This window comes from Mercenaria mercenaria, chromosome 11 (genome assembly GCF_021730395.1).
Source record: "Mercenaria mercenaria strain notata chromosome 11, MADL_Memer_1, whole genome shotgun sequence".
NCBI lineage: Eukaryota > Metazoa > Mollusca > Bivalvia > Venerida > Veneridae > Mercenaria > Mercenaria mercenaria.
Window position 1 is genome coordinate 41,592,306 of NC_069371.1, and position 27,529 is coordinate 41,619,834.

The 27,529-nt window shown below is 35.6% G+C and overlaps 3 protein-coding genes across 3 annotated transcripts; all 3 read right to left on the minus strand.

The window, feature by feature from the left end:
- Positions 1–1,397: 1,397 nt before the first annotated feature.
- LOC123532616 (uncharacterized) lies at positions 1,398–4,466 on the minus strand. Its single transcript, XM_045314087.2, has 2 exons — positions 4,070–4,466; positions 1,398–2,173 (listed from the first exon to the last, which is right to left on the minus strand). Exons 1-2 carry the CDS (start codon positions 4,290–4,292, stop codon positions 1,542–1,544), a joined length of 855 nt encoding a protein of 284 aa, XP_045170022.1. The 5' UTR covers positions 4,293–4,466; the 3' UTR covers positions 1,398–1,541.
- Positions 4,467–10,591: 6,125 nt separating this feature from the next.
- LOC123532550 (uncharacterized) lies at positions 10,592–13,356 on the minus strand. Its single transcript, XM_053518060.1, has 2 exons — positions 13,039–13,356; positions 10,592–11,193 (listed from the first exon to the last, which is right to left on the minus strand). The coding sequence occupies exons 1-2, from the start codon at positions 13,259–13,261 to the stop codon at positions 10,592–10,594; spliced, it is 825 nt and encodes a 274-aa protein (XP_053374035.1). The 5' UTR covers positions 13,262–13,356.
- A 10,426-nt stretch (positions 13,357–23,782) lies between these two features.
- Positions 23,783–26,268, minus strand: LOC123532596 (uncharacterized). Its single transcript, XM_045314059.2, has 2 exons — positions 25,858–26,268; positions 23,783–24,212 (listed from the first exon to the last, which is right to left on the minus strand). The coding sequence occupies exons 1-2, from the start codon at positions 25,892–25,894 to the stop codon at positions 23,917–23,919; spliced, it is 333 nt and encodes a 110-aa protein (XP_045169994.2). The 5' UTR covers positions 25,895–26,268; the 3' UTR covers positions 23,783–23,916.
- Positions 26,269–27,529: the final 1,261 nt, after the last annotated feature.

The following is a 27,529-nucleotide window of genomic DNA, read 5'->3' on the forward strand; positions in this document are numbered from 1 at the left end:
ATTAATACCTTAAATGGTTTTTAGGTTATCCTCCGGACACGAAACATTAAAGACAAAATGACCTTTGAGTGCCATTTGTGATTGTGATCTTTGACCTTGCGCTCTGCACATAGTCTAATCGCCGTCTACTTACATGCTAAGTCTGAAGTCACTTCTTGAATAGTTACGAAGTCTTGCTCCGGACACGAAATATGGCAGTCGGACAGACGGACGCCTATTACATCGCGTAAAGAAAAGATGAAACGGCGTAGAGAAAAAGAAATTTAGCGTATAGAATATCAGAATTAAACTAAAAGTAACACAACAGTAAGTTTGAATTAAATTTTTCTTATATGCAGAAATGATATTGTCATGATATACATGATGAAGCAGCTCTGTAAGGATTTGAAGTAAGCAACAAATTTAAATGAACAGTAAGTATTAATTATATCATTGATAGCTAGTCAAACTGATTTGACAACCTAAGTTAATTCTGAATCATTTTCGTGTTGGGCCAGAATCCCATTAACTATATCTTGACCCACTATAGTTAATCCTACCACCGTTCATTCATAAATATCCGGTAGTATCGGAACATTCTGTTTCTTCCAAGCCAGGTACGCAGCTGGGGAAGATTTATCTTGCGATGATAAATTAATCAAAGACATCATTTGTGGTACCAGCACTAATAGAAATACTCTATTTAATTTTTATCTTCTGTTATTCAGTGATATCAAGAGCTTGTATGGAATTATTACAAGCTTTATCAAATTGTCTGCTTGACCGCTTCTTGGGACCGCCAGGGCTAAAATTATTTAAACATTTTCTATGAAACGAATGGACAGAATTACACAAAACTTTGTGGCATAGACCTCTCTCAATTTTGTTTATACGACTCCGATGGACTTCTCCTAGGAGCCGACAAAGTTGAAAATAGAAAACGACCATTTCCTCATCAACTACTTACTAAGTCTTAAAAGAAAATTTGAATGTAGCATCTATGTATGGAACTCTCTCAAATGTGTTTAAAAGTTTTACTTGACCCCTTTAGTGACCGCTAAAGCAGGAGATAAACCTTTGCACGACTTATTTCTTGAACTGTTAATATATCTTCACCAAACTTGTATGGACATTCCACAAGCTTTTTTTCAGATTGTTCTGCTTTATTTCTTCACGGGGCTGCAAGAGCTGGCTAAAAAAAAAAAAAAAAACCTTTATATGACTTCTGTATATCTTTACCAAATTTGGTGAGCAGCATCCTTGTTTGTCCACTTTATCTATAGTCAGTCCCTTTTAAACACAGCTAAAATAAAAAAAATAACCCTTTAAACAACTTCCAAATATATACCGTTTGATGTCATCTTTCGAGCTATAGTATGTTATGACATATTTAAAGCCAGGCGAGTGACTTCGTTAAATATAGTTTTTTAAATTTTATTTGTAGTTGATACAAACTTAAGCAATAGCGTAGTGAAACGAAATATTAAACACTAGAAAAAAATGCACTGTTAAATCTCTCTGAAATGTCTTTAGATTAAATATCAGGAACCTTTTTTAAACGATTATTTTGAGCACACAGCACATGTAAGTTCCCGTCCGTTCACGTAAGGTGGACATCGCAATGACCCACAGCGTGCCTCAACAAAATAGAACAACTTTCCATTGACATCAGAAGCTCCTCCGCCGATAATCTCCGGCTCACCATCCAAACAAACAAATTCGGTTGCATGATGGGTGTCATGTCCGCTTGTGAGATATCCGCTATATTCCAATATCCAACCGTCATAACAGATGTTTCGACCTGGTAACATAATAACACTTGGCCGCTTTGTCCTACAGACACAGCATGGCACATCGTTGTCGAGCAAGGTCTTTCCAAAGAACTTATCCATATTTCTATTGTAGAGTTCATACTCTGCTCCATAGACAGTTCCAGCCACCTGCTCTGAATCTTCATACACACCCCACACTGGTTCCTCGGGTAAACATAAATAAGTGCTTGCTGAACCTTTTTTGTCATAACGCCCACCACCTGCATACCCCTTGTACACCATGTCTGTCCCATTTCCAGGACATTCTGTTCTTCCCCAGCGGACGTATGTGTTTCCTGCCACACCGAACGACTTTTTTGCGTCTATCTCTTTCAGCCTTTTTTCTACACGGTCTACTATTGCTTGAGTTTGAAGGCTCTCTTCTGTAATATACAATACAATTCTGAAGAATGCTAGAGACACTAGACACGATTGCTTTTGACAACGCAACATTATAATAGGAATAAGCATGTTTTATGCGTATATATTGAAGGATGTTTTATGTATTTGGCAAAATAGTTTTCTTACACAGACTTCATTTCAATAAACTAGTACATTAAAAGATGAGAAATTCTCAAGCAATAAAACAAGTCCGACATCAGATGCCTGTATGACTGTACCGAGGTTTCAGAAAGTTCTTGGTAGACTCATTTTACATGTTGAGGCCTCCGTGGCTGAGTGATTAAGGTCGCTGACTTTGAATCACATACCCCTCACTGATATGGGTTCGAGCCTCACTCGAGGCGTTGAATTCTTCATGTGAGGAAGTCATCCAGCTACCTTACGGAAGGTCGGTGGTTTTACCGAGGTGCCCGCCCGTGACACTTGGGTCTTCTCCACCATCAAAGCTGGAAAGTCGCTATATGACATAAAATTGTGTCGGTGCGACGTTAAACCGAACAAAACAAACAAAATATGTTATCTGTAGTACACTTATTACGTAGACATGATGAATACCAAAAATGCCTTTGATACGCTTTTATGACTGCTGATAGGGTACTTCCAAAAACTGCTAACAATTTAAGTCTTCATTATATATAACATTGTCTTACTTTAAAAAAAAAACAGGTCCTTCTAACGTTACTGTAAGGCATTTATAGGAATATTGGGACTGTATGAATAACTGTTAATGTTAAACAGCTTTTTTAAATAATATAGAACGTGTAAGCTTAATTCATTCATACCTTCTTTTTCAATTCCTATGATGCCTTAATTACGGAGTAAATGATATACATTATAAGAAAAAGGAATTTGAGGATTTTTGACATAATTACTCAAACTTTAAATGATCCTGAGGAAACATTATGTTCAGCATATTTGTAAAAACTATTTAAACATCAAAAATAAACATTCAATAATAATTTAGATAAAGTGAAAATGTTTCTTCAATGCAAATGAAGAAACAAAAATAATCAAAATTACGGCTTTGATTTTATCATATCTGTCTAGACCAATACTCAAGAGGCAAACTAGAGACAGTGAAGCCATAATTTATATCGTATCATATAATAACTTTAAAAAAAGATTTATGATGTTTTTTGTTAAATTTTGAATTTCACATGGAGGCGCTTTTAAAATCAAAGTGTACATTTGTTTTACAAACTCGTCCGTTTAGTTCACAAACCTTTCGGAAATTGGCATTTTTATATTTTTTTGTTGAAGTCCTACTGTCTTAGTTAATATGAAAGCAAGATGTCAATTTAAACTGTTGATATAAAATAAACTTAATATGTTTCATTGAGCAATATTAACATAGGAGCTCTCTGCATAACAAACACTTTTGGACAAAGGAATGTAACTACCACTCAACGAGACCTTTAGTAAGTCATATAACTAACGCATGCATGATTCTGGAAAGCAGGAAGAAGTTCCGAGAAACCCATGTTTTGCAACTGGTGATCAGACAGCAAGTAAAGAAATAAAACTTTCTTCTATCATGTTCAGTTACACGGAAAATCTTGGAATTTGTGACGGGTAAGATATGTACTGCTTTAAGAAGGAACGGTACAGAAATGAAATACGAGCGTTGACCAAAATAGTACACATGGCAAAGTGATCATTGTTGGAAAAGATAAAAAAAGGAAATGTCACGAAACTCGAAAAGATTTCATAACTAAATTAGTGTTGTAGACAAGTGTACTGGCAGGCGTGTCATCAAAATTTTACTCGTGCGCGATTTTAAAAATCCCTACATTTGATCCCTATCTTCAATAATCTAACTGCCACATTATTCTTATTGAAACAATATTTACGAATTCAGAATATAAAATGACTTTTACCTTTAAGTATGTTTGGTAGCTTGTTCAGTTCTGCCATTAATTCCTTTATTTTGTTTTGTTCTGTTTCAAGCTCCACCATTTTATGTAACATTTTATATTCGTAGTCAAATCTAGATGTACATACAGGTTCCTCCATTTGTTTGTCCACTGCAATTACACGTAGGTTAAACGATATGAATAAATATAGTACTGTCCACGGTATCATATTAAATGTAGCCACCATGTTTTCCTATTTGTACGATCTAACTTCAGCACAGTAGATTCCGATCGCAAGAAATGCAAACATGCAGAACTAAAGTTAACAAGCTGCAACCAATGCCAACGCTTCAAATTACTGCTTGCTAGAAAGTTCCTGATAAATACACGGCTTGGTGAAGGAATGTTAGTACAGCTGGGCTGCCTCTGAAATTCCGAATCAACATTTCGCATTTAAGAACACTACAGAGTATGCCAATTAGCACTTTTCCATGAATTAATGTTAATTCAACTAGGTTAAATGTATGAAAACAGCTGTGGAGAGAGGGAGATTTGCCGTAAGCCTTAAAGATTTTAACTTGAATTCCTGTGTTTTTGTAGAAACGCTACTACTGTATTATATGTTTTTAAGCTCGTTTCTGTGCATGTACATATAGTTCAATGCAAACTTTGCTTTCCATATCTAAACATGGCATACTGAACTCGCATACGGATAAAACGTTTTTGGCGATTGTCATTACGGGGCCACTGCCTTAACTCATATAACTAACCTTTACTCTGCTAAATTTCTAAAATGGACTGATCTATCATTCAATTTGGGCAATACCATTTATTATTTGAAGGGGCGTTCACTGAAAATTTACCGACGGAATAGCGAATAACGTAGACCATGATCAGCCTGCATGGATGTGCAGGCTGATCTTGTTCTGCACTGGTCGCTAAGGCAGAATCACATGCCGCCAGCAGGCTAAAGGTTATGAGTGGACAGCACTTCTCATTCTTACATTGGATCTTCACTTGTGACTACCTAGCTCGTAAAAATATTGTACGTGGGGTTCACTTGCTGAAAGATATGTTAACATTTCACTGAAAACAAATATACTGCATGTATTTACCATATTCACATTGGCACATAAACATAATGACTAACACTTTCCTAAAAGCGAAAATTAAGGACATTTGTTTGACTCTGTTGGTCAGATGTAAATACTATTAGTGATGCCATAGACTTGAATGATTTCTGCAAAATGCCAAATGCGTTTAAATTTATCTCATGGTCATATATCTGGTTTACACACATCAAATTCCAGTGTTGCACTCATATTCTGTTTTTCAAACTTTCGTTATATACTTGAAAACAATGTTTCTAAAAAGTAGCAAAACTGAACCCTACCTGGTAGGTAGAATGAACCGTGTATGGTAGCTGGATATTCAATCTCTGTTTACTTCTGCTACAAGCAGTGAAGTCTGTATTTTTTCATGTTGACTAACATATTTCATGTCAACTCCCTTATTGGGATTGTATACCTGCCATGATGTGTGTTCGAATTATATTGATTTGAGGCATACGTTGTCTGACTGTATACTATTGTATTTACTAATCCAAATAATAACTCGTCAGCTTAGTACAAACAAATAGGTAACTGCATTTGCCATAAGGAAGCAATAATCCGCATATTGCATAGACATTGTAATTTGACTGAATTCGGTTGAAAATATCTGTATTGACTTGTTGGCACTGGTTGAGACCACTTACTTCAAATCACTTGCCTCTCACTGTTGTTTGGAAACCCTGCAAGGGATTTAGAGTTCTTTGGTGTGCGGAAGCCATCCAGCTAGCATACGAAAGGTCGTTTTTAGTTCATCTGATTTTTTGTCATCGCTTAATCGGCGTCGGCGTTGGCGTTGCCTGGTTAAGTTTTATGTTTAGGTCATTTTATTTCTCCTAAACTATCAAAGCTATTGCTTTGAAACTTGCAACACTTGTTCACCATCAATTCTTGACTCTGTACAGCAAGAAGCATAACTCCATCCTGCTTTTTGCAAAAATTATAGTCCCTTTTGGACTTAGAAAATATCAGATTTCTTGGTTAACTTTTGTGTTTAGGTAAGCTATCAAAGCAATCGCTTTGAAACTTACAACACTTGTTTATTATCAAAAACTGACTCTGTACAGCAAGAAACATAACTACGTCTTGCTTTTTGCAAGAATTATGGCCCATTTTAGACTTAGAAAATATCAGATTTTTTGGTTAACTTTTGCGTTTACGTCAAATTTTCTCTTTCACGGTCAAAGCTAATGCTATAAAACTTGGAACTCTTACCGGTTTTTGTCATTTAAAGTTAACTCTGCACAGCAAGTACCGTAACTCTACAATGCTTTTTGCAAGAATAATGCCCCCTTTTGGACTTAGAAAATCATGGGTAGGACAATATTTCTATTATACATAGACCAAACAATCAGATATGCGTTTGCCTTTTCAGTAGATAATCCCTATTGTTTTGGTGGTTAGTAGGTCAAACGTCAATGTTACATTGACCTTGAAACCTAACAGTTTCCACTTTATAACTAGGAATGGTTACGGCCTTTTGTGCTAAAAGTCCATAGGATGATTGCATATGACCAATAGATGACCCAATTTTGCTTTGAGAAATTATAGGTCAAAGGTCAAGGTAACTATCTTCAAGACTGAAGAGTTTGTAGACAATAACTGGGAAGTCTTTGGTCTACATTGTCAAGCTTCACAGGATGACTGCCTATGGTCAATAGATGGTTTTATTGTTCTTATATCATTAGGCCAAGGTCACATTGGTCTTGAGACTGAAAACTAGCTAGTTTTCAGTAAACAAAGAGAAGGTTTGGGCTTATGGCTGTAAATCTTTTTATAACAACATCATCATCAAGAACAACAACTAAAAAAAGCAACAGACACGAAACAATAGAAGATGTTAATTACATTTGTATTACATTACGGTAGACTGACGGCACCTTGATTATATTGATAAAAGTTAAGATATAAGCAAAATAAAACTAGAGCTATCACTAAAGGTGATGAATGTACCCCCCGCATGCACTGACACAGTAAATTGCAAATTGTCGCACACAAGATTGCATAATTATGTGGACTGTATGTATACAGACTGTATGTATACAGTATAGTAACAAAAAACAAAGTCCCTTAACTATGCAGAATATTTATCTAAAAGAACGTAACATGCAACATGCACAACTAGGGTTGGTACTGATAACTTGTGTGAAGTTTCATTAAATTGTGTGCAAGGGTTCGGAAGATTAGGCGCACACAAGATTGCATATGCAGACTATATGTACATAGTATGTTAACAAAAAACAAAGTCCCATAACTCTGCAATTTTTGTTGTTGAAAGAACCTAACATGCCCCAAGCACATCTAATGTTGTTAATGATCACTTGTGGGAAGTATCATTAAATTGTGTCAAGGGGATGAGGAGAGATGGTACGCACAAGATTGTGTCTATGTATATAGTAAAGTAACAAACAACAAATTCCCGTAACTCTGCAATTTTTTTTTCTGAAAGAACCTAACATGCCCCATGCACAACTGCTGTTGTTACTGATAACTTGTGGGAAGTTTCATTAAATTGTGTCAAGGGGATGAGGAGAGATGGTGCGCACAAGATTGTGTCTATGTATATAGTATAGTAACAAAAAACAAAGTCCCGTAACTCTGCAATTTATTTTTTCTGAAAGAACCTAACATGCCCAATGCACATCATTAAATTGTGTCAAGGGGATGAGGAGAGATGGTGCGCACAAGATTGTGTCTACGGACAGACAGACGGACGGACGGACGGACAGACAGACAACCTGAAACCGGTATACCCCACCTTACAACTTTGTTGTCGGGGGGTACAATTATATTCTTTGAGTTTGATGATTCTTTGAGTTTGATGATTCTGTCACGGAATAAAGGCGAAACAAGTAGAATCAGTATCGGAGAAATACGACCAAGACTCCGAGCTCCTATGGGTAACACTCACTTGAAATACCCATAAGAAACAACTGTTTCCCTCTATGTAGGAAATCTGTAATTTTACACGTTGCTTCTTTAAAAAGAAAGTAAAAACTTCAAAAGATCTCAGCTTTCACACAAATCTTGGAACTTTTCTCCTGAAAATGCCAACAGATGTAGTTGTCAAAATATACACAGCTATCAGTTGCAGCATTGATGTCAACAGATGCAGACTAAATATTTTCTCACGTTTCTCAGTTTATTCACATGAAATGGAATTCACGCGATTTGCGTTACGTACGAGTGGGTCTCGATAGTCAAATTTTTGTTTGAGAAAGAATTTCTATTTAGCCTAGTGGTAATTTACATGCTTTTCTGGAAGTTTCAGGGGCAAAATTACAATAGTCAAAGAAAATCAAGTATTCATTCTTGATAACAAAAGCAACAAAATGGCAACATCTTTGTTTTTTTACGAGAGGGCTACTACTAAGTAAGATTTCAGATAACTATTGTATTTCTTAATGCTTTAAATTAATCTGAGAAATCAGCAATACAACACCTATTATATTTAGAAAACTGACCCCGAAAGCCAAGTCCCTTAAAAAGTGATTTTTTTTTATTTTGGGTGAGGGGCGGATGTTAATGTGGGTAGGGGAAGTATTGTAGATTGTTATATTCCTTAAATCGTCACACCACTGCCCACCTATATTCCGTGTTTAGAGTCAATATCTTGAAAAGATTTGAAGTTGTGCTCCGGGCACAAAGGATAGATTTGACATTTGAACTCGGTTTGTGACCTTTGATCTACCGGCTAAGTTTATGCACTCTTCTCATCGTTTTATCGTCAGCTACCTATATGCCGAGGTTGAAGTCAATACCTTGCATAATTTTAAAGTTATACACGTTGAAATCAATTTCTTGAAAGGTTATTAAGTTATGCTCTGGACATGAAATATGAGAGAGAAAAAATGACATCTCAGCTCCATTTGTGACCTTGATCTTTGACCTTGCGCTGTGCTCATCGTCTCGTCGCCATCAACTTGTATGCCAAGTCTGAAGTCAATATCTCGAATGGTTATTAACTTATACTCTGGACACCAGATATGCCAGAAAGGTAGACGGACATAAAAGGACGCGCCATTAGGTAATACTTACGTTTCGCCAAAGAAAAAAAAAACAGCGTAAAAACGATTTAACGGCTTAGGGTGGCAAATTTAAATGAATAATAAGTATTCATTATATCATTAATAGGTAGTCAAACTGATTTGACAACCTGAGTTAATTCTGAACAATTTTCGTGTTGGGCCAAAATCTCCCATACATATATCTTGACACACTACAGTTAATCCTACCACCACTCCTTCATAAATACGCGGAGGTATCGGAACCTTCCGTTTCTTGCAAGCCAAGTACGCAACTGGGAAAGATTTCCCTTGCTTCGATAAATTACTTAAAACTTAGAAATCAAAGAAATCATTTTAGTTTTGGGTGCCAGAACTAATAGATGTCCTCTGTTTAATATTTGTCTTCTGTTATTCAGTGATATCAAAAATATTTCATCTTTTCAACACATCCCGCATGAGCTACGTATAAAAATAACCTTAAAACAACTACACATGGACTGATTCAGAGATCTTCACAAAACTTGGTCTGTACCATTGTTGTATGCGTATCTCTCAGTGTTGTTTAATGCTAAATAAGGGACCCATAGAGGTTGTATGGAATTCTTCAAAGATTTCCCAAACGGTCCATTTGACCCATTCTTAGGACCGCCAGGGCAGAATAAAAATTATATAAACATCTTCTCCTATGAAACAAATGGTCAGGATTTCACAAAACTTGGTCTGCAACATTTGGGCATGAACCTCTCTCAATATTGTTTGTTCCGATAGCCTTCATCTAGGAGCCAAAAGAGCTTAAAATAGAAAATCTTTAAACTACTTTGTAGATCTTCAACAAATGTTGTATGCAGAATCTTTGTATGGAATTCTCTTAAATGTGTTTAAAGGTTTTACTTTACCCCCTATATTGACCTTAAAAGCGGGAGATAAACCTTTACACAACTTATTCTCTTAAACTGTTAATATATCTTGATCAAACTTAGTCTCTAGCATCGTTGATGGAACTTAGTCTCTAGTATCCTTGATGGACATAAGTGTTTTCAGATAACTTTGTTTAACTCCTTCACGGGGCCGCGAAAGCGGACTAAAATAGAAAGACAGTATACAACTTCTGTATATTTTCACCAAATTTGGGGAGCAGCATCCTTATTTGTCAACTTTTTCTATTGCTTAACCCAGCTAAAAATAGAATAATACCTTTTAAACGGCTACCAAATCTTACTTTTAAAGATACATTATGTTATGACATTATTCTGGCCAGGTGAGTGACTTAGTTAAATATAGTTTTTAAATTTGATTTGTTGTTATATCTTCTTAAAATTAATGTTTTAAAACAGTTATAGTTTATATCTGCCTTAAGCAACAGCGCAGTAGTAAAACAAAATTAAATACGAGAACATCTCTCTGAAATGTCTGGAACCCTAGTTAATCGGTTATTTTGAGCACACAGCACATGTAAGCTCACGTCCGTTCACGTAAGGTGGACATCGCAGTGACCCACAGCGTGCCTCAACAAAATAGAACAGCTTTCCATCGACATCAGATACTCCTCCAGCTATAATCTCTGGGTTGACATCAAGGCAAACAAATTCGGTTGCATGATGGCTGTCATGTCCACTGGTGAGATATCCGCTATATTCCAACGTCCATCCGTCATAACAGATGTTTCGACCTGGTATAAACAGAACACTTGGTCTCTTTGTCCTACAGACACAACATGGCACATCGTTGTTGGCCAAGGCCTTTCCAAAGAACTTATCCATATTTCTACTATACAGTTCGTACTCTGCTCCATAGACCGTCCCAGCTGTCTGCTCTGAATCTTCGTACACACCCCACACTGGTTCCTCCGGTAAACATAAATAATTGCTTGCGGCATACCCCTTGTACACCATTTCTGTCCCATTTCCGGGACATTCTGTTCTTCCCCAGCGGACGTATGTGTTTCCTGTCCCACTGAACGACTTTTTTGCATCTATCTCTTTCAGCCTTTTTTCTACACGGCCAACTGTTGCTCGATTTTGAAGGCTCTCTTCTGTAATATAGAATACAGTTCTGAAGAAACTAGACACGATTGCTTTTGACAACGCAACATTATAATAGTAATATGCATATACTATTTTTGCAGGATGTTTTATGTATTTGATCAAATAAGTTTCTAATACAGACTTTTCATTTCAACAAACTAGTACATTTTTGTAAATTAAAAGATGAGAAATTCTTCATCCGACTTTAGATGTTTGTATGACTGTACAGAGGATTCAGAAAGTTCTTGGTAGACTCATTTCATCTGTGGGGCCTCCGTGGCTGAGTGGTTAAGGTCACCGCCTTTGAATCACATACATCTCACCAATGTTGGTTCGAGCCACACTCGAGGCGTTAAATTCTTTATGCGAGGAAGCCATTGAGCTTACGGAAAGTCGTTGGTTTTACCCAGGTGCCCACCCGTGATGAAATAATGTACGGAGGGGCACCTTGGGTCTTCCTCCAGCATCAAAGCTAGAAAGTCGCCATATGACATATAATTTTGTCGGTGCTACAATAAACCCAACAAAACAAACAAAACATGTTATCTGTAGTTATTACGTAGACATGATGAATACCAAACATGGTTGATGATACGATTTTACGTCCAAAAATGACTTGTGATATGGTATTTCTTCTAAAAACTGCTCACAATAAGTCTTTCATTATGTTTTACATTAACTCTCTGAAAAAAAAACAATAAAGCACTTCTTTCTCAATTCGTATGATGTCTAAGGTTATGGAGTAATTAATATACTAAATATATCAAATGATCCTGAAAAAGCATTATGTGTAGCATAATTGTAAAAAGTATTAAAACTTCCGAAATAAACATTCAATAATAATTTGGATAAAATGAAAGGTGTGTTCAGTGCAAATGAAGAAACAAAAGTATTCAATTACACGCATATGTCTGGTCTACAGCGATAATTATCTGACGCAAACTACAAACAGTGATACCATTATTTATATCGTATTATCATATGAACTTTGAAAAAAATGATTTATGATTTTTCAAAAATACAAAATAAAAACTTAAACACTTGACATTTTTTGAATTTTGAATTCCACATGTAGGCGTGTCTCTTAAAATCAAAGAGTACATTCTTAACAAACTTTTCAGTTTAGTTCACAAACTTTTCGGAAATTTGATTATTTTTATGTCATTTGTTAAAATAAGTACTACTGTCCTATTTAACATGAAAACAATACATTTTGTATATCAATTTAAACTGTTGATATAAAATAAACTTAAAATGCTTCATGGACCAATATTAACATAGGAACTCCCAGTATAACAAGCACTTTTGGACATAGGAATGTAACTACCACTCATTGTGACCTTTAGTAAAGTTATATAACTAACGTATGCATGGTTGTACAAAGTAGGAAGAAATTACGAGAAACCCATGTTTTGCAATAAAATTATTGGTGATCAGACAGCAAGTAGGCCTACAGAAATAAAACTTTCTTCTATCATGTTCAGTTACACGGAAAATATGGAATTTGTGACGGGTAAGATATGTACTGCTTTAAGAAGGAACGGTACAAAAATGAAATACGAGCGTTGACCAAAATAGTACACATGGCAAAGTGATCATTGTTGGAAAAGATAAAAAAACTGGAAATGAAATTGAAAGCATGGCGCAAAACTCGAACATTTCATAACTAAACTCATTTAACTAAATTCTTGTAAAGTTGTATATATGTGTAAAGATAGGCGTGTCAGCAAACTTTTACTGGTGCGTGTTTTTTTTAAAATGCCTACATTTGATCCTTATCTGCAATAATCTAACGGCCACATTATTCGTATTGAAACAATATTTACGAATTCAGAATATAAAATGACTTTTACCTGTAAGTATGTTTGGTAGCTTGTTCATTTCTGCCATTAATTCCTTTAATTTGTTTTGTTCTATTTCCAGCATCACCATTTTATGTAACATTTTATATTCGTAGTCGAATCTAGATGTACATACTGGTTCCTCCATTTGTTTGTCCATTGCAATTACACGTCGGTTAAACGATATGAATAAATATAGTACTGTCCACGGTATCATATTAAATATAACAACCATGTTTTTCCTATTTGTACGATCTAACTTAAACACAGTAGATTCCGATCGTTACAAATGCACTAAAGTTAACAAGCTACAGCCAACGCCAACGCCAACGCCAACGCCAACGCCAACGCTTCAAATAACTGTTTGCTAGATATTTATACACGGCTTGGTGAAAGAAAAAAAAGTAGCTGGCAGGTTCTGAAATTCCTATCAACATTTCACACTTTAGAACAGTATAGAGTTTTCCCATGAACTATTTTGAAAGTATAAAAAAAACAGTGGAGAAAGGGGGCTTTGTTGTCGTGGGAATTTCGTGAAGAATAACGTACATTTGAAAAGTATTCAATGCAACTTGATTTCATGTATCTTACTTTATATCAATTTTATATTAATAGTTAGACATTAAGACAGTAGACCCGTAACGACACTCGGTAATTTCCGTGTGATTACGTGTTCTCGTTAGAAAATTCGGCATTCTTCGGAAGAAAACGTAGTTCAACGCGAACATTAATTTCCGTTAAAACTAGAGAATACCGAAATCACTTACGGAGCACACGTAATTTGCCGATTGTCGTTACGTGACCACTGCCGTAATCCTTACCTTGCTAAGTTTCTTTAATGAATTTGTTCGTCTTCAAATTTGGACAGTACCATTAACTTCTAAAAGGGGTGCGTACATCTACCAAAAAGATACTTGCTGAATAGCGAACAGTGCAGATCATGATCAGACTGCACGGATGTATGATCTACAATGGTCGCATGGGCAGAATAAATTGTGACCAGCATTGTAAAGGCTAAGTTATATGACTTGAAATGACTAGCATTTCTAATCCAGTTTTTTTTTAAGTCAACAGTTAACCTTTAGCCTGCTGGCGGCAAATAATAATGCCTTTGCCCTTGTGGCCAGTGCAGAACAAGATTAGCCTGCACATCCGTGAAGGCTGATCATGGTCTGCACTGTTCGCTTTTTAGTCAGTAAATTTTCCATGAACAGTCCTTTAAATAATAAATGGTACTGCCCGAACGGAATGATGGATCAGTCCATTTTAGAAATTTTGCAGGGTAAGGGTTAATCAACACTGACATGAGACGTAAACACATATAATATATTACATGGCAGACTCTATGCTGTTATACTAACAATAAGAAAAGCGCTTGAAGACTTTATTGCGCATAGACGTGATTAATTTTATATACCATATTATTATGAAACATTGTATTTTTCTTTTTATTCAGGCAGGTAAAAGTACAGCCAATTTTCCAAAGCGTACGCAAGTTTATTTAAATATTGTTGGAAATTTCTGAAATGCTCTTGAATGTCTCCCACCCAGCTAAGAGGCCTGTACTGTTTTTTTTTCAGGAAAGACGGATTCGCGTGTATCGGTGCTATACACATGACACGTTGAAGAACAGGCTGAATACTCACTAAGAGCTAGGACATGCCTGTTCTTAGGGCTTTCTCTCACCCTGTCCCTCTGATTAGATCGCTCTGTTTCTGTTCTGGTGAGGAGGACTTTTGAGCATTGAGTGGTTGTCTTCCTTTGTATGTAAAGCACCTTTGAACGTGTTTTTCATGAAAAGGGCGCTTCTAAGTATGGTATAATATATTAGATAATACCGGTATCTATCACAACTACAAACAACCCTTTTGAAGAGCAATCATATCAGAGAGGAGAAATGTACGTCAATTCACATTACAAGAATTTCCACTTCGAGTTTGGTCTTTCATGTGGCGCTGCTCAAAAAGCGGTCACATTGTACAAATGCTAGCTTTCAGTTTCTCGTTAATTTCAACGACATTATGGCCCCAAAATCATGCATCCGGAATATGGTCGGCAATGATGCCTAATTACATAAAGTATTGAAGTAGCAGAAAGTGTTTTAGCTATAATTAATGATTTCTAAAGTGAGTTTCAGATTGCTTTGTATACATTACAGGAAACACGACCAGAATTCATATACTTACATTGTAAGAAATAATTTATAGCAAAACAGTGCTTTATCATTACTTATACACGTTGGGCGGTTATACGTCGGGTGTAATAATTTCACGAGGGCGCAGCCCTCGTGAAATTATTTCGGACGTCGTATAACCGCCCGAGTGTGTAAATAGTGATAAAGCACTGTTTTGCTATAAATTATTTCGATTCGAATATTTTCTTTATTGTAGAATTAATATTAAATATGATGGAAATGTTTCTTCGCGCAAGCATGGCCCCAATAGTAGGTATTTGATAAAACACGCCAGGACCGGAAACGGTAATACTTCTTGCGGCAGAATTCAGTTCGAGCGAAAGTTATTGTGAATTATTCAGCAAAGCGAATAACTAATTCAGTATGTGTATAAATTAATCAAAACATTTGTGCAATGTGACATTTCGTTTAAAACATGTTATTAAGTAAAATATTTCATGAAATCTGAAAGCGCTATTTCTTGATGCGTACATGGCGCTAAATATCACGTTAACGTGACGTCAACATAACATCGTTGTGATGATTAAAGCATTGTTAGCCATATTAGAATACACATTAAACGTTACGCTGTATAAGTTCAATAACTTTGTATTGTATATTTTCAATACTTATTTTCGGCCAGTTTCAACGGGTCGGTATTGCGATAAGATTTTTGTTCTAAAAACAACGAAAAAGACAGAAGCTTTCGAATCCCATACTTTTTAATATAATGGCAAGTTGAGAACCTGCATTTGCAATGTATAAACACAAAGCGACTTTTTCTAAATGAAAGTTGTTTCCTATTTGCGCTAATGGTCAACGGTATACTAGTATATGTACTTCATAGATCTGTCATTCTCAGTTATGTTTAACATTAGCAAAATAACTGGCCACCGAATAGATTTTTACAAAATGGCTTACCAAAAAGTTTACCTTGTAATATAGTTAGACTAATTAAGCATGTTTCTTAGACCGGAAGTCAATGCTTTACGTCATTTATCAGGTTGACACAGAATGAAACCGGTATCCGGTATAACCTCATATAAATGACAACACTTGTGCGGAATTATATTTCTGAAGATTGAATATTATGAAACTGTTTTCATGTAAAACGTTTCTAAGTAATACCACAGGAAGCATCTGTTTTAAAAGATATATTTACAACAGCGAAATGTTATATTGTAGATTTCTTTTATACGCAAAATGATCAAATTAGGGTCTCAATCAACAAAATGTCGTAACCAGAAATAATTCTGAATCGCAAGTATGTGAAAAATCATTTAACAAAACACGCTCAAAATGAAAGAGATAGTGTTTAAGTGTAATCAATGTTTGTATAAATCTATGCTACGGAAATGTTCTCTAATTGTGTTTGAACATGATACATGTACACCATTGAAATCAAAATAAAGGTAATATTCACTGTAAAAAAAGCTCAAGACCTTTTTCTAGTTTCTGTTCGATAGTTGACTTTACCTTGCCTTCTACATGACTTTGTTTTCTGCGTTTCTGTTGTAAGGGACGCACGTGCTGACCCGATAAAATCGTCAGATCGTACTTTTCCGGTGCTGTTCTGCCTTTATACTTCGACCGAATATTAACCTTAAAGAGTATGTCTTTTTTCAAATAGTAACCATAATTAATTACCATCAAGATGCTAGTAGACTGACCGCACCTTGACTGTAATTGATAAAAGTTACGATCTAAGCAAAATAAGATTATAGTCTTTGAGTTTGATGCTTCTGTCATGGAATAAAGGGGAAACATATAGAAACAGCGTTGGGGGAATAGGACCGAGACTCCGAGCTCCTATGGGTTACATGAACACTCATTTACAATACTCGTAAGAAACAACTGTTTTCCTCCATGTAGGAAATCGATATTTTTACGCGTTGTATAAAAAAGTAAAAACTTCAAAAGATCTCAGCTATCATAAAAAGCTTGAATGTTTTCTCCTGAAAATGCCAACAGATGTGGTTGTCAAAATATACATAGCTATCCTTTGCAGCATTGGCTAAATATTTTCTCACGTTTCTAAGTTTATTCACATGAAATGGAATTCACGTGATTTGCGTTACGTACAAGTGGTTCTTGAAAGTCAATTTTTTGCTTGGTAATAAATGTTTTATTTAGCTTATACTATCGGTCTCAGTTGTAATTTACATGCTTTTCTGGAAGTTTCAGGGGCAAAATTACAGTAGTCGAAGAAACTGAAGTATTCATTCTTGATAACAAAACCAACAAAATGGCAACATCTTTCATTTTTTTTCCGAGTGAACAGAACTTTGATTTTTACAGGGAGTTAATACTATGTAAGATTTCACATAACTATTGTATTTCTTAATGCTTTAAATAATTTGAGAAATCACCGCTACAACACCTATCATTTTTAGAAAACTGACCCAAAAAACTAAATCCCTTTAAAATTACAAGCTAGGTGCGTTTAAACTTCGGAATTTCCACCTTTTTTTCCCGTTCCTACTGATTTCGACCCAGCGCAAAAAATACGCCAGGTGCAGGCGGTCAAAAAAGAATCTTCATTTCCCGTCAAATTGATGCGGGAAATTGCTCCGGACACGAAATATGACAGAAAGGTAGACGAACAAAAGGACGCGCCATCAGGAAATACTTTCGTTTTGCCAAAGAAAAAAAAAAGAACAGCGTTGAAAAAGTTTAAACAGCTTAGGGTGGCAATTTTAAATGAATAATTAATATTCATTATATCATTGATAGGTAGTCAAACTGATTTGACAACCTGAGTTAATTCTGAACAATTTTCGTGTTGGGCCAGAATCCCCCATGCATATATCTTGACACACTACAGTTAATCTTATCACCACTCATCCATAAATACTCGGCGGTCTCCAAACCTTCCGTTTCTTGCAAGCCAGGTACGCAACTGGGGAAGATTTCCCTTGCGACGATACATTACTTAAAACTTAGAAATCAAATCAAATCAAATCAAATCATTTTAGTTTTGGGTACCAGAACTAACAGATATCCTCTATTTTATATTTGTCTTCTGTTATTCAGTGATATCAAGGACTTTGTATCTTTTTAACACATCCCGCAAGAGCTACGTATAGAGAAGAATTAACCTTAAAACAACTACATATGAACTGATTGAGAGATCTTCACAAACATGGGGTGTACCATTCTTGTATACGTCTCTCTCAGTGTTGTTTAATTAAGAAATAATTTATAGCAAAACGGTGCTTTAACACTATTTATACACGATGGCAGTTATACGCCGGGCGTAATAGTTATTTCGATTGATGTATAACCGCCCGAGTGTATAAATAGTGTTTAAACAACATTTTGCTATAAATTATTTCGATTCTAGTATGAATTTTATTGTAAAATTTAAATAAAATATGACAGAGCTGTTTCTTCGCGCATGCATGGCGCCAACTGTTAGGTCGTCACGCTCTTTGCTGCGCCCTCGTGATATTATTACGCCAGGAGTATAACTGCCCATCGTGTATAAATAGTGTTAAAGCACCGTTTTGCTATAAATTATTTCTTAAACAAGATTTAGCTTACCGAAAGGTTCCTTCTAGCGCATATAAAATACCGGTATTCTTTTTAAGGGATATTGTTTTAGCATAATGTTACAAATGTTTAAAAATGCAATGAGAAAAAATCTCTTCTGTGATCTAATCTTAGTATTAACAGTTTTAACATAAACCAAAGTTCTTTTTTAATATAATATTTCACTTCCGGATATTTTCACCACGCGACTACATCAGCGAGTACCTGTACACTTAACACAAAGTAATTTCATACATGCATTTACGATTCGAAAAACAAAACAGGAAGAGTAAAAAGTACTCAAAAGAAAGCAACGTTAGTAGCTAAAAAATCACGTGACCAGGGACAATTTCATTACGTAATATTTTTTTGGCGGGAGTCTATTTTTAGATGATGCATATTCATTTCTTTAATCTCGATTCTTTACTATGATATATTCAATCGAGGAGTTACATGATTTAAACTTTATTATTGTGTCTTGTTGTTCTGTTATTTTACGTAGTTGTATTGCCCTAAAGACTGAAATAAAGATTGAGTATGCATAAACACATATTGGGCTAGAGGCTAGTTAATGAATATTCATGAGTCCAAGATGGCGGTGCTCTACGGGAAATCGGATTCCTTTGACGATATCCTTGTTTCCATTACATGCTCAGTCAAGTGTGACATGTTCACCAAAAGTGTTCCTTCCCTTGAGAAGAAACAATAAGGGACAGCTAGAGGTTGTAAGGAATTCTTTCAAGATTTCTCAAACGATCTGTTTGACACCTTCTTAGGACCGCCAGGGCAGAAAATATAAAATTATATAAACATCTTCTCCTATAAAACAAATGGTCAGGATTTCACAAAACCTGGTCTGCAGCATTTTGTCATTAACCTTTCTCAATATTATTTGTTCCGATAGCCTTCATCTAGGAGCCAACAGAGCTTAAAATAGAAAACACTTTAATACACTTGGTAGATTTTGAATAAATGTTGTATGTAGCATCTTTGTATGGAACTATCTCAAATGTGCTTAAAAGTTTTACTTGACCCCCTTTATTGTCCTCAAAAGTGGGAGATAAACCTTTACACGACTTATTCTCTTGAACTGTTAATATATCTTCATCAAGCTTAGTCTGTAGCATCCTTGATGGAAATCTCTCAAGTGTTTTCAGATAATTTTGTTTAACTTCTTCACGGGGCCGCGACTAGACTAAACACGCGGACTAAAATAGAAAACCCTGTATATAACTTCTGTGTATTTTCACTAAATTTGGGGAGCATCTGCCTTATTTGTCAACTTTTTCTATTGCTCAACCCCTTTTTACCACAGCTAAAATATCCTTTAAACGACTAACAAATGTTACGTTTTAAGATACAGTCTGTTATGACATAATAATGGCCTGGTGAGTGACTAAGTTAAATAAAGTTTTTAAACTTGATTTGTTGTTATATCCTCTTAAAATTAATGTTTTAGAACGGTTATGGTTTATATCACACCCTATAAACGACTGTATTCCCCCTCTTCCTCTTGCGAGTGATCAAAACAATAAACAGACATGCAAAATGTAAGAATCGTCTTCAAATTCATTATTTGGCTTACACTGTATGTGTATTTAAGTTAAACGATAAGTCTAACATAAATATGTGTATATGTTGATATAATAGATGAAACGGACAGGTAATGTTTAAAAGATGTTGACTGATCACACTCATTGCATGAAAATTCACTCGACCAAGTCACGAAACTGATGAATATCACGCCAAATTGATTTGTAATCCAAATATCCATGATGTTTTCTATAATAAGTATGCATACTCCATAAATATATGTAAATAAAATGTTTCGTTTCTGTTGCGCTTTTGAATGAAATTAATTTTTATCTAGTCGGTGAAAAAACATTTACTGTATGCCGACTTGCCAATTTTGATATTTGATCTGAATGCGTATTTGCGAGTGATACTGTATTCCATCTTGCGAGTACAATATGCGATTTATGTCCTTAAAAGGCGTAAATGAAATAAAAATATGCATATAAAATTGTTTCTTTTGATCAGTCTTCATGTTTATAATGTCATTTAATGTCGAAGCCCCCATGCGATGGTTGTACTAATCCATTGGGAGTGGGGCGGAGTGTCTGTGACTCGCTATCCTACTTAATTAAATAATTAATTGAATGCTTCAGCGTCGTTTACATGCAAGTGTTCAGTGTTGGTTTTACACACATATACTATCATAAAATACGAATTAGAAACTGAATGTATACACAGGGTCCCTACTTTGTCTTGCAAGAAATTAACCGTCGATTCCTATGGAAATCACACGAAGAAATGTTACCTTACGATTTCAAAATATCGATGAGATGAGACAGGAGAGGATTATAGGTTGACCCCCAACTGTCTGTCCGTCTGCAGCAAAATGATCCTCTGATTTAAAAAAAAAACTATTTCACCCGCAAGTATCCTGCGAATGGACATATAAATAGAAAAGGATAACGAAAACATTATCGGGAAAGTGGATTAAGTCTTTATTAGTAATTCAGAGTTTACTTCATGGTAAATCAGTCAACAAGATTCAAAAGTAGTACAAAATAGTTGAATGGCCTAATGGTTTAACTACCCGATTCCCCTTCCTCAATAATAAAATAAACATGTTATCGTTACAAATACAGCCGTTGTGTTTACTACCTGTCAAGATTTACCGCTATTTCTCATGTTAGAAATAATTTACATTTGACAGTTATAACGCATACACGCCGGGAATCTGTCCTTTCGGATTTGGTCATTTTCATTGCTATGCTTTGCTCAATCCACTTCCATTGTTTTAAAAATGGCGTGAGTTGTACCTCGTCTTTGTTTCTGTATGATCGGCAAATTCCGACATTTATATCGAAAGCTGTATGTTATTTGGTAAGTATAAATGTATGAGAAATAATTTTTCAAATCGCAGCGGGTAATCGTGGGTAGGCATTAGAGATATTGCCATATTTATGGCCGATAGAGAGTTAACATGCTTTTTCTTTGATTTTATCTGGTGACCTAGTTTTTGACCCCAATTGACTCAGATTTTAAGTCACCTATAGATTATCAAAATTGATATTAAGTTTTATTACGATATGGTCATAGATGTGGCCTCTAGATTGTTAACTTGCTTTTCCTTTGATTTGACTTGGTGACCAAGTTTTTGACCAATCTGACCCAGATTTGAACTCGACCTAAATATCAACAAAAACACATTTTGAAAAAAAGTTTCATTGATAAATGGTCATAAATGTGGCCTCTAGAGTGTTAACTAGGTTTTCTTTTGATTAGACCTAGTGACCTAGTTTTTGAACCCAGATGACCCAATGTCGAACTGGTCCAAGATTTTATTGAGGGTAATATTCAGACAAAGTTACATTAAGATTAGACCAAATTGTGATCTCTAGACTGTTAACAACCTTTTCCTTTGACTTGACCTGGCGACCTAGTTTTTGAGCTCAGATGACCCAATATCGAACTCGTCTAAGATGCTATTGAGGGTAACATTCTGACCAAGTTTCATTAAGATTGGACCAAAAGTGTGACCTCCCAGTGTTAACAGTCAAATTGTTGACGACGGACGACAACGACGGACGACGGACACAGGGTGATCACAAAAGCTCACCTTGAGCACCTCTTGCTCAGGTGAGGTAATAGACCCTCATTTTTTTCCTCTAATGGCACTTCTACTTGTAAAATGGGGACTTATTTCATTCGCAGAATGTATTTTCAGTAAAAAAAGACCATTTTCATGTTAAAGTTCATGTGTTTATGGCAAATACAAAGACAAAACTAAAATAGAGCTGTTTACTGTGCGACGCCGTCAAGAAAGCGATCCACAAAGGATTAGTGGATTCAATCTGGCGCCGTTTCACGCCAAATCACTCCATTTACTGTTCATATTTTCACACCTTATTAACTGCAGTTGCGATTATATATTGGTTTCAATGGTTTGAAATTCTAGAAAATATAGTCTTGTATGCGACACATCGTCGCATTACGGCCTCATGATGGTGAACATTTGTGCCAAGTTATTTCAAAATCCCTAATGTCACTTTAAAAAGAAGAAGGAAAATAATAAGATGGATATTAGCTACATATGGCCGATGTTTGTATGTAAACTTTGAGAGAGGTAGGTGCAATATTATTGAAGTAAATAAGCTTTATACCAACCTCCTTCAACCATTGTTTGCGGGTTCTAAATATGAAGAAATACTACAGGAGCATAGAAAAGGCCGATATTTTATAAAGAAGTCACCCACAAACTGGCATACAGTCTTTTACCAAACTCGCAAGCACTTGGACAGTAATTAAGCAAGCGTGCATACAGTCAGGAAATAACACCGAATCATCTTTCATTTACGGTTATAAACAAATTGGAGAATTTATCAATGATTTTATTTTATTTTACCAAACTAGTATCGTTACTTTATCCATGAAACAGTGGAATTTACATGTAGGTCATTTTTCAAGCAAGAAAATAAGCACTTTTGACGCCGACAATGTACATTTTCTGGACAAAATCAGTGACCAATCGAGTTTATTGCTATAATTCTACCTGTCATCAGACTAACACATTATATACAGAAACAAATTATGTTTAGCTTCCAATAAAATGTAAACATATATACCTTCAAGCAAATCAGTCCCTTTAAAATGTTGCTTTCAACTTTTAGCAGTCAGTTTATTGTTTTGATCACTCGCAAGAGGAAGAAGTGGAATACAGTCGTTTATAGGGTGTGTATAATAGACCTTAAAAGCAGCCTAGCAATAAAACAAAATTAAACACGAGAACAAAAATGCACTGTTGAATCTCTTTGAAATGTCTGGAACCTTTCTTAAACGGTTATTTTGAGCACACAGCACATGTAAGCTCACGTCCGTTCACGTAAGGTGGACATCGCAATGAACCACAGCGGGCCTCGACAAAATAGAATAGCTTTCCATCGGCATCAGATGCTCCTCCACTAAGAGACTCTGGATCACCATCTAAACATACGAATTCGGTTGCATGATGAGTGTCATGTCCGCTGGTGAGATATCCGCTATATTCTAGTGTCCAACCGTCATAACAGATGTTTCGACCTGGTAACATTATAACACTGGGTCGCTTTGTCCTACACACACAGCATGGTACATCTTTGTTAAGCAAGGCCTTTCCAAAGAACTTATCCATATTTCTACTATAGAGTTCGTACTCTGCTCCATAGACCGTCCCAGCTGTCTGCTCTGAATCTTCGTACACATCCCCACACTGGTTCCTCAGGTAAACATAAATAATTGCTTGCGGCACCTTGTTTGTTATAACGTCCACCACCTGCATACCCCTTGTACACCATTTCTGTCCCATTTCCGGGACATTGTGTTCTACCCCAGCGGACGTATGTGTTTCCTGTCCCACCGAACGACCTTTTTGCATCTATCTCTTTCAGCCTTTTTTCTACACGGTCAACTGTTGCTCGATTTTGAAGGCTCTCTTCTGTAATATACAATACAGTTCTGAAGAAATTATAGAATCACTAGACACGATTGCTTTTGACAACGCAACATTATAATAGTAATATGTATGTACTAGTATTGCAGGATGTTTTATTTATTTGGTCAAATAAGTTACTAACTTTTCATTTCAGCAAACTAGTAAATTAAAAGATGTGAAATTCTCCATCCGACATTAGATGTTTGTATTACTGTACAGAGGATTCAGAAAGTTCTTGGTAGACTAATTTCATCTGTGGGGGCACCGTGGCTGAGTGGTTAAGGTCACCGCCTTTGAATCACATACATCTCACCGATGTGGGTTCGAGCCACACTCGAGGCGTTAAATTCTTTATGTGAGGAAGCCACCGAGCTTACGGAAAGTCTGTGGTTTTACCCAGGTGCCCACCCGTGATGAAATAATGTACGGAGGGGCAAAAATGACTTACGATATGGTATTTCTTCTAAAAACTGCTCACAATAAGCCTTCATAATGTTTACATTAACTCTCAGAAAAAAACAACAATTCTTTCTCAATTCGTATGATGTCTAAGTTTATGGAGTAAATAATATACTAAATATATTAAATGATCCCGAGAAAACATTATGTTTAGCATAATTGTAAAAAGTATTTAAACGTCCGAAATAAACATTCAATAATAATTTGGATAAAATGAAAAGGTATGTTCAGTGCAAATGAAGAAACATTAATATTCAGATACATGCATTTGTCTGGTCTACAGCGATAGTTATCTGGCGCAAACTACGAACAGTGAAGCCATTATTTATATCGTATTATCATATGAACTTTGAAAAAAAAAGATTTATGATTTTTCAAAAATACAAAATAAAAACTTAAACATTTGACAATTTTTGAATTTTGAATTTCACATGTAGGCGTGTCTTTTAAAATCAAAGAGTACATTCTTAACAAACTTTTAAGTTTAGTTCACAAACTTTTCGGAAATTTGAAATTTGTTATGCCTTTGGTAAAATACTTCTGTCCTATTTAACATGAAACCAATACATTTTTTTTTATATCAATTTAAACTGTTGATATAAAATAAACTTAAAATACTTCAAGGACTAATATTAACATAGGAACTCCCAGTATAACAAGCAATTATGGACATAGGAATGTAACTATCACTCATTGAGACCTTTAGTAAAGTTATATAACTAACGTATGCATGGTTGTACAAAGTAGGAATTACGAGAAACCCATGTTTTGCAATACAATTATTGGTGATCAGACAGCAAGTAGGCCTACAGAAATAAAACTTTCTTCTATCATGTTCAGTTACACGCAAAATATGGAATTTGTGACGGGTAAGATATGTACTGATTTAAGAAGGAACGGTACAAAAATGAAATACGAGCGTTGACCAAAATAGTACACATGGCAAAGTGATCATTGTTGGAAAAGATAAAAAAACTGGAAATGAAACTGAAACAGGTCGCGGAACTCGAAAACATTTCATAACTAAACTCATTTAACTGAATTCTTGTTGAAGATACGTGTCATCAAAATTTTACTCGTGCCTGATTTTAAAAATCCCTACATTTGATCCCTATCTGCAATAATCTAACCGCGACAGTATTCTTATTGAAACAATATTTACGAATTCAGAATATAAAATCACTTTTACCTTTCAGTATGTTTGGTAGCTTGTTCATTTCTGCCATTAAGTCCTTTATTTTGTTTTGTTATATTTCCAGCATCACCATTTTATGTAACATTTTATATTCGTAGTCGAATCTAGATGTACAGACTGGTTCCTCCATTTCTTTGGCCATTGTAATTACAGATCTGTTAAACGATATGAATAAATATAGTACTGTCCACAGTTTCATATTAAATGTAGCCGACATGTTTTTCCTGTTCGTACGATCTAACGTCAATACAGTAGATTCCGATCGTTAGAAATGAACTAAAGTTACCAATCTACAACCAACGCCAACGCTTCAAATTTCTGTTGGCTTGAAATTGTTACACTGCTTGATGAAAGATGATAAGTAGCTGGCAGGCTCTGAAATTCCAATCAACATTTCACACTTTAGAACAGTACAGAGTTTTCCCATGAACTATTAACAACTGCGGGCGGAGAAAGGGAGCTTTGTTGTCGTGGGAATTTCGTGAAGAATACCGTACATGTGAAAAGTATTCAACGCAACTTGACTTCATGTATCTTACTTTATATCAATTTCATACGAATTGTTAGACATTAAGACAGTGGACCCGTAACGACACTCGGTAATTTCCGTGTGATTACGTATTCTCGTTGAGCAATTCGGCATTCTTCGGAAGAAAACGTAGTTCAACGCGAACATGAATTTCCGTTAAAACTAGAGAATACCGAAATCACTTACAGAGCTCACGTAATTTGCAGATTGTCGTTACGTGGCCACTGCCTTAACCCTTACCCTGCTAAACTTCTTTAATGAATTTGTTTCATCTTCCAATTTGGACAGTACCATTAACTGCTAAAAGGGGTGCGTACATGTACCAAAAGATACTTGCTGAATAGCGAACAGTGCAGATCATGATCAGACTGCATAGATGTATGATCTACAATGGTCGCATAGGCAGAATAAATTGTGTCCAGCATTGTAAAGACTAAGTTATATGACTTGAAATGACTAGCATTTCTAATCCAGTTTTTTTTAAATCAACAGTTAACCTTTAGCCTGCTGGCGGCAAGTGATAATGCCTTTGCCTTTGTGGCCAGTGCAGAACAAGATTAGCCTGCACATCCGTGAAGGCTGATCATGGTCTGCACTGTTCGCTGTTCAGTCAGTAAATTTTCCATGAACACTCCTTTAAATAATAAATGGTACTGCCCGAACGGAATGATGAATCAGTCCATTATAGAAATTTTGCAGGGTAAGGGTTAATCAACACTGACATGAGACGTAAACACATATAATATATTACATGACAGACTGTTTGCTGTTATACTAACAATAAGAAAAGCACTTGAAGACTTTATTGCGCATAGACATGATTTGTTTTATATACCATATTATTATGAAACATTGTGTTTTTCTTTTTATTCTGGCAGGTAAAAGTACAGCCAATTTTCCAAAGCGTACGCAAGTTTATTTAAATATTGTTGGAAACTTCTGAAATGCTCTTGAATGTCTCCCACCCAGCTAAGAGGCCTGTACTGTTTTTTTTCCATGAAAGACAGATTCGCGTATATCGGTGCTATACACATGACACGTTGAAGAACAGGCTGTTTATTCGCTAAGAGCTAGGACATGCCTGTTCTTAGGGCTTTCTCTCACCCTGTTTAACTGATTAGATCGCTCTGTGTCTCT

Bases quoted from the DNA above. Each gene is read 5' to 3' on its own strand.
- LOC123532616 (XM_045314087.2), bottom strand. From the start codon at position 4,292: ATGGTGGCTACATTTAATATGATACCGTGGACAGTACTATATTTATTC. The intron at 2,174-4,069 runs GTAAAAGTCATT...TGTATATTACAG, and splicing joins GCTACCAAACATACTTAAAG to AAGAGAGCCTTCAAACTCAA.
- LOC123532550 (XM_053518060.1), bottom strand. From the start codon at position 13,261: ATGGTTGTTATATTTAATATGATACCGTGGACAGTACTATATTTATTC. The intron at 11,194-13,038 runs GTAAAAGTCATT...TCTATATTACAG, and splicing joins GCTACCAAACATACTTACAG to AAGAGAGCCTTCAAAATCGA.
- LOC123532596 (XM_045314059.2), bottom strand. From the start codon at position 25,894: ATGGCAGAAATGAACAAGCTACCAAACATACTGAAAG. The intron at 24,213-25,857 runs GTAAAAGTGATT...TGTATATTACAG, and splicing joins GCTACCAAACATACTGAAAG to AAGAGAGCCTTCAAAATCGA.